Here is an 8,214-nt window from a genome sequence, read left to right on the forward strand (position 1 = left end):
ATGACCAATTGTAATTCCCATTAAATGGAATTGTATGATTACCAAGATCATCATCTCCTGATTTAATATGAGCGACAATATCATCTTCAATATTACTTATAACATAAAGATTCCATTTTGCAGTAAGAAAGCATGCATGAGTTACAGAAGTAAGGGGATACGGTGTGGATGAGAGTTGGGGGCGGCAAAGCTGTTTGCCGCGCGGCAAACACCGCCGCCAACCAACAATGAGTGCGGCAAAAGTTCATCGGCGGTGAGGCATTACCGAGCGAGAAAGGAGAAAGCTTTAGAGGGGGCCCCACTCCAACGGTCATATGACCGTTCAAAATAAAAAAAAAATATTTTTTTTTTTAAATTAAACTCTATATATATATAACACACACCATTTAACCATATACTTTCCAAATACTCATACAAACCAATTCATTCTAAAAGTTTATTTTACAAAATGGCGGATGACCTCCCCCCGTTATGGTTCCCACCCATGAGTAGCGACGATTCATCCGATAGTAGCATTCTTTTTTTTCAAAATCTCATCGAAGAAGCCGAACTTCAAGATACCGGCACATCTAACCGAAGGAGATATATTGAACGTCAACGTGAGGAGGGGCATGAGACACTCATGGCGGATTATTTTGTCGAAGACCCGAAGTACAACGAAGATATCTTTCGGCATAGGTTCCGTATGTCGAAACGTTTGTTTCTACAAATTGTGTCCGATGTGGAAGAGAACGACCCGTGGTTTGTAGAGGCCCCCGATGCGCGAGGTAGGAAGGGCTTTACGCCCTTGCAAAAGGTGACATCGGCTATTAAACAGCTCGCAACTGGAAACACTCCAGACGAGAACGACGAGTACTTGCATATGGCCGAAAGAACTTCCCGCGAGTGCCTAGAATATTTTTGTGACACGGTTTGCAAAATATATGGTCCAGAGTTCTTACGTAGACCGACAAGCCACGACATGGCACTTTTATACCAAGCTCATGAGGAAAAACATCACCTTCCAGGTATGTTCGGTAGCCTTGATTGCACCCATTTTGTTTGGCGTTTTTGTCCGACAGAGTATCGAGGCCAATACATGCGAGGAGATCATAGATACCCGACTATTATGCTCGAAGCGGTTGCTTCTCAAGACTTATGGTTTTGGCATGCTTTTGCCGGTCCACCGGGTTCTCAAAACGATATCAATGTTCTACAATAATCTCCGTTATTTTTAACGGAACGAAATGGAACCGCGCCAAAATGTCCATTTTACGTTAACAACCATTTATACAAACGTGGTTATTTGCTCGTGGATGGAATCTACCCTTCGTGGTCCGTGTTTGTGAAGTCTATCCCTTACCCTCACGAAGTAAACGAAAAGAAATTCAAGAGGCAACATGAGGCGGCAAGGAAAGACGTCGAACGGGCTTTTGGTGTTTTGAAGGGGAAATGAGGTGTATTGAGTCGACCGATGCGAGCAAGATCGGTTAAAAAAATTAGGAATGTCGTGTACACGTGTATTATTTTACACAACATGATTTTGAAAGACGATGGAAAGGCGATAGCACCGGTGCACATTCGGGATCCTCCGGTCGAGCCGGCTCTAGACGATACGGTGTTGGGCGAATTGTTGAATGAAGACACCCATTGGAGACTCAAACACGATCTCATAGATCATCTCGCAAGTCAAGATTTGCCCCATCTTTTGGCCGATTCCGACGAAGACTAGTTTAAATTGTTTCATGCTAATGTAATTTTATTGTTTTTTAATTTAGTGTAACTTTGATGTTTTTAATTTAATTTATTATGAAAGTTTATTGTTTTTTATTTATTTATATTAAATTAATTATTGCAAAAAAAAAAAAATAATCATAAAAGTTTACCACTTCAGCAAGTGTTTAAACCAATGCCAACACTTTTCAGCAAAGTTTAAACACTTTTGCCAAATTGACATGGCACGCTCTGATTGGTCGGTTCAATGTTTTGCCACTCTAAACTGTTTAACCACTCCTTATACCCTAATCAAAGACAGTAATGTGAGTAGAGTAAAGAGGTTATGCATTGCACCCACGATATTGTGAAGCCAGCTTAGTTTCACAACGCAGACAAGTTTAAGGTTTAACAATGTCTTGGTATATATAGAGAGATAGACATCACATACTATAATAGAATATTGTGTAATTAGTTATTGATTGTATCATTTAATGTAAAGATATCTTTACATTAAATGATACAATCAATAACTTTTTTTTTTTTTAACGGAATCAATAACTAATTATATAATATTCTATTACATATTCTTTCATACTATGCCAAGAATTAAACCGTTTGTTTCAAAATGAAAATTTACATATTAAAACTCATATTTTCATTACAACTAACATTAATTCCATCATTATATTGTCTTTTTTATAAATTAATGAATATGTAACAGTTTTACATACATATCGACAACTATATGGTATTATTAATATTGATGGAAATACAATTTCTTTATACTCCTCACTACCGTTACCAAATAATTAATACTAGAATTTTTACCATGCCGCGCGTTGCGGCGGCAACAACGTGTTTACGTCTACGTTACACGGGTTACGATGATGACATTAACATTTAATGTCCATGCATAACATGACTTTTCACACACGTTACATCCGTGACATTAATATGGTACAATAATTACTTAGTTTTTTTTTTTGTTTTTTTTTGCAAATAATTACACTTAGTGGTTCACATTTGTTAGTATAGGATTTCAATCAAATTTAACAAATAATTACACATAGTGGTTCACGTTTGTTAGTATAGGATTTCAATCAAATTTAAAAAATCTATACACGTCTCGAAAGTCACGATGATCTCACTTAATAAAAACATTATTTTAACATATCTTATAAAAATAACCTAAATATTCTATTTTCGATAACATAAAAATTAGAAATATTGTATATCTGTAATATGTACAGGTATTTTTTTTTCATTTTTTTTATCAAAAGAGAAACTACAAAGTCAAAGTGAGGATACATGATTTTAAAATAGTACTTTTTATAATTCTGAGAACAGTAATTAATTACGATTCCGAATTTTAAGAATTTATAATTTTTATCAGGATTTTTAAATATATATTATTAGGTTATATGTACAGCTGGATTTTTAAAACCACCAAACAAAACTGCCGGAAAGTCTATGGGTAAAAGTTATTACTTCGATCCATGCTAGTAAAAGGAAAATAGAATCCATGCTAGTAAAAGGAAAATAGAATCGATACCGTTTAAAAAGTCTATGACGGGAGTATGAAAATATCGGTGAGATTGTAAAGGATTTTATGAAAAATAATATCAATATCAACACAAATTTGAGAAGTAAAGTGGGCCCGGGAGATAAAACACTATTTTGGATTGACACGTGGTTAGGTAACGAATCATTGAAAATGCAATTTCCGAATATATATTCGTTAGCCGTAAAGAAAAAAGAAAAGGTGTATGATAATTATTGAACAGTAAATGGGGGTAGAATATGGGATTGGGTATGGTCAAAAACTCCAACAAGCGAAGAAGAAAAACAAGAAATGGAAAATCTTAAGGGATGTCTACAAACTCAGGCGACAGTTCAAGGTAGCGATGTGTGGTATTGGAAAAACGAGCAGCAGGAATTTAGCGTAAAGGATGTGAAGACAACATTAGGTCAGCAGTTAGATTTAAATTCTGCAGCTTATGTATTTAGCTGGAACAATTGGGTAACCGGAAAATGCACAATGTTTGTGTGGCGTGCGATTGAAGAAAAGATTGCGTCTGCTGTGGCTCTAAGAAACAGGGGAATAAACTCGCTGGACACAGTTTGTAAAACTTGCGGTGCGGCCGAGGAATCTGCAGCTCATATATTACTCAGGTGTAATTTCGCTGAAAGAACTTGGGAATTGGTGACGAATTGGCTGAAAATACCGATGGTAAACGTAGAAGGAAGCTTGACTGATCTACTGGTGGAGACGAGTGAAGTTCAACGAAGCAAAGGCGTGCGGAAAGCGATTTATGCAGTAATAATTCAAACTATATGGATTTTGTGGAAAACTAGAAACGAAAAGGTCTTCAAAGGTAGACAAGGTAAAGTTCAGACGGTCATAGAAGAAATAAAGGAGGCATCTTATCTAGGCGTGAAGCTAAGGTCAAAACACGGCTCACTAACAAGACAGGAATGGTGGGATTTTAATGTAATGTTGTAACTTTGGTTTTGGCTTATTTTTGTTTTTGTTTTTTTTTTTTTTTTTTTGGTTCTGTGTTTATCCAGTTGATGGCTGGGTTTGTTTTGGATGTTATGACTGTGTTTTTTAATGAAAGTTTTAGTTGCCATTAAAAAAAAAATCAAACAAAACTGCCACCATTCACTCTCTCTCTTGAATTACCACCGTCTCCCTTTACCTACCACAATTGCTCACCAAGTTCCAAGAATTTTTTCTCTGAATCTCTAGCTTCTATCTCTCTTTGAAAACCCTATTTTTCTCTCTAAAAAACCCCCAAACTTTTAGCACATTAATCCAATGAAAGCACAAATATGAAAGACCGGAGAGTGGAGGTGGTTGTGGTTGTAGTACCTGGATAAAGTGGTTATGGGTATCGTGGTGAAACCGCCTCTCAGCGGCGGTGGTGGCGGTAGAACCCATTGCTCTCAACAGTGGTTCATCGCCTAGGCTGTCGACGATGATGACGAAGCCATCATTTGCAGGAGGCGGTCTGTGAAGACAGTATTTGGGTGGACATGGAAAGTTTTCTGGCATGTGAAGACTGTGTTTGTGTATATGTATGTTGAATCAAGCTTTAGACAAACTCCCACTATGGCAGGTCAGCCCCTACCATCCGGTGTTCCGGCGACTCTAGGGTAGATCGGTGTTGACGGTGTTCCGGTGCTGACGCGTCCCAGAGAATCCCATCTAACAACCCTAAGGGGTTGCAAAAGTCGGTGTTGATGGCGTTGGGAGCATGATGGTAGACCTGGGTTCTTGTTCGTAACAGAAACAGTCAAACTATGCACAATCAACACAAACAGTAAAAGTTAGACGAAGGGCAGAAAAGTAAATTTGGACGGTGGAATGTCGGTGGCAAAGGCCACCGACTTTGTGTTTTAAGATAGTATATAATTTTGTTTTTGTCATAAATTAGGGGACGAAAATTCCTTACTTATTTTTTTATATGTCAGTTTGGTGTATATAAATTAAAGAGTAAATTACAAAAGTCATCCTTTATGTTTGTATCCGATTGCACTTCTTATTTTAAGGAGCCTTTGTACTTGATCCTAATCCAATACTTTATGTATGCAAGTCGTAACACGTAGGGGGTGTTTGTTTTTTCTTCAAACATCTTCAAGGGGGATGATGTCTGCAGGCACGCAGACGTTACCCTTGAAGACTGTTTGTTTTTTTAAACATACCTGAACTTAGCTTTTTTCATCTTAAAAAATAAGCTATGGACCCCCTTCTTAAAACATCTTCACACCTCCCTCTTCTCCTCCCTCAAACATCAGCCCCTCCCACTGCCGCTCCTCCTCCTTTTCCGACCTCCCTCTTCTCCTCCGGCAACCTACCTCCTCCTCCGGCGACCTCCCTCTTTTCCTCCGGCGACCTACCTCCTCCGGCGACCTATCTCTTCTCCGACCTCCCTCCTCCTCCGGCGACCTACCTCCTTCTCTGGCGACCTCCCTCCTCTTCTGGTGACCAGCTCCTTCTCTGACCTCCCTTTTCTCCTCCGCTGGATCGAAGAGGAATGTGAATGTTTCGTCATTGTTTGATGCGCTTCAGACTAGTATCAACTTATAAAAACAAACAGTCTTATATTTTTAGCTTGCAGATCTTCAGACCACATCTTCGGTTGCAGACATAAAAACAGATGAAATCAGCTTGCAGACAATTTATGTCTACAAAAACAAACAGCACCGTAATGTCCTTTACCTCAAACTCAGTTTATTTTTACAGTTAAGTCTGGTTACATGGGGTCAACGTGAGGGCATTATTGTCTTTTCCCATCTTCTTTTGATTTCCCTTTATTAAAACCCCACCACCACATCCACCGTTGCTCCTTCCCTCTGCAAATCCGACCACCGCTCCATCACCACCATTCAGAACCATAGCCAAAACCCACCACATCCACCACTGATTAATAACCAACAAATAGCCAAACTCCATTACATCCACCACCCACATGCAACCACTGATTAATTGTTTAATCAACCAACAACAGCATATAAATTAAAGAAATACCCACTAAAAATCAATTCAAGATCTAGTTCCTTTTTTTGTGAAAGAAACCCAAAAATCAAAAACCCACATAAACGATCCATTCAAACCACTAAAAATCAAACCAAGATGTGGTTCTTTTTTGTGAAACAAACCCAAACATCAAACCCACATAAACTGAACCATTCAATCCTAAAAATCAAACCCGGAACCGTGGTGAGAGGCGGTGGCGGAGGTGTTTAAAGGAAGGCAGTGGCGGTGATGTTAAAGGGAGGCGGTGGCTTGGTGGTGGTGATCACCAGTTTAGTAGAGTATATTATAAAAGGACCTCAAAAGTTCATTAGTCCTATTAAATAATTTTTAGGACCCTCTTTTACAAGCGTCCCATTGAAAAGGTCCTAAAAAGCCATTTTTGTTGTAGTGTGATGGTCCGGTGGTGTTACAGAACTGAGATTTGAGAAGATGGGTGGCGGTGGCCGGGTGGTGGTGATGGTCGGGTGGCGGCGGCCTGGTGGTGGTGATGGTCCGGTGGTGTTACAGAAGTGAGATTTGAGAAGATGGGTGGCGGTGGCCGGGTGGTGGTGATGGTCGGATGGCGACGACCAGGTGGTGGTTGTGGAGAACAAAGAGAAAAAGGATGGTTGTTTATGGTGATGGTGGTGGTAGAATGATGGTAGCAGCAGGAAGTTTTAGAGAGAGAGAGAGAGAGAACTGAGAAAGACATAAGAGGGAGAAAGAGAGTGAGATTATGAGAGAAACATCTATTCTTTTGTCATATTTTTATTTTTTTAATTATTTTTTGTTTTATTTATTAGAGATATTTTAAATAAATTGATAAAATTACCAATCTACCCTGATTTAACATTAATATCTAACTGAGTTTAGGGTAAAAGATATAACATGTTACAATTGTATAAATACAGTATGAATCCCATCAACTTTAAAGACAAAGGAAACACTTTGCAATCCGATACAAACATAAATGACGATTTTTGTAATTTACACTAAATTAAAAGATTGGGGAATTGGCATATAATAATCCCAACTAGACGTCATTGGCCATTGCCAGTTCCACCTTTGAATATTCCCCATGCCAGTCCCACTTTCACTTATTTTTCCTCCACCAGTCCTCAGTTAAAAAAAACTAAACAGAGTTAAGTTTTTTTTCTAATTACAAGCTGACGTTTTCTGGCTTTTGATCAAAACGTGGATACTAGTCGAATGATGTAAAACTTACCTTGAAATTGTGCTCCAAGCGATGAAAACAGTGCTTCAATTCAGGTGTTTAAACTTCCTATTAACAAAAATCAAGTCGTTTGGAGCACCGTTCGAGGTAAGTTTTACAACAATGGACTCGTATCCTCGTTCTGATCAAAAGCCCTAATACGTCATTTTATAATTCGGAAAAAAACTTAACTCCGTTAAGTTTAAGTTTTTTTTAACTAGGGACCGGTGGAGGAAAAATAGATGAAAGGTGGGACTGGCATGGGGAATATTAAAAGATAGGACTGACAATGGTCAATGACGTGTAATTGAGATTATTACAGGCCAATTCTCATAAAAGATAATAATATGTCATATTTGTTAATTTAAGTTAAGTTTTAACGTAAACGAAACGGATATTCAAAATAAGTTCGTTAGTTTAAGTTATACCAGTTTTGTTTATATAAATTGAAAAGGGTTTAAATGCGTCATATTTTCTAACTAGTTTAGAATCTCATTTATCACACGTGTGAAATGAAATATAGTCAAGATATGACTTTAACAAATGAATTTTACATGATAGTGATTGATACGAGGTCGAATAACGATATTCGTTTATGTTTAAGTTTAGGTTTTTACTTAACTTTTAATCTCGAATAGCCTACTTTTAATGAGATTTGTGTTTTGCAGGTCTTAAGGAGTTTAAGGAGCTTTTCGAGCGCTTTACGGACAAATGGGGCAAAAAAGGACCATCGGGACGCGAAACGGATCAATTGGGACCAAAGGATGCGGAAAACAGAAGTTTGGAA

General features: G+C 38.1%; 2 protein-coding genes across 2 annotated transcripts; both read left to right on the top strand.

The window, feature by feature from the left end:
- The first annotated feature begins 448 nt into the window (after positions 1–448).
- LOC110923845 lies at positions 449–1,201 on the top strand. Its single transcript, XM_022167902.1, has 2 exons — positions 449–1,007; positions 1,062–1,201. The coding sequence occupies exons 1-2, from the start codon at positions 449–451 to the stop codon at positions 1,199–1,201; spliced, it is 699 nt and encodes a 232-aa protein (XP_022023594.1).
- A 2,346-nt stretch (positions 1,202–3,547) lies between these two features.
- On the top strand, positions 3,548–4,329 carry LOC110923846. The gene is made up of 2 exons (XM_022167903.1): positions 3,548–4,186; positions 4,264–4,329. Exons 1-2 carry the CDS (start codon positions 3,548–3,550, stop codon positions 4,327–4,329), a joined length of 705 nt encoding a protein of 234 aa, XP_022023595.1.
- Positions 4,330–8,214: the final 3,885 nt, after the last annotated feature.

This window comes from Helianthus annuus, chromosome 17 (genome assembly GCF_002127325.2).
Source record: "Helianthus annuus cultivar XRQ/B chromosome 17, HanXRQr2.0-SUNRISE, whole genome shotgun sequence".
NCBI classification, from domain to species: Eukaryota; Viridiplantae; Streptophyta; class Magnoliopsida; order Asterales; family Asteraceae; genus Helianthus; species Helianthus annuus.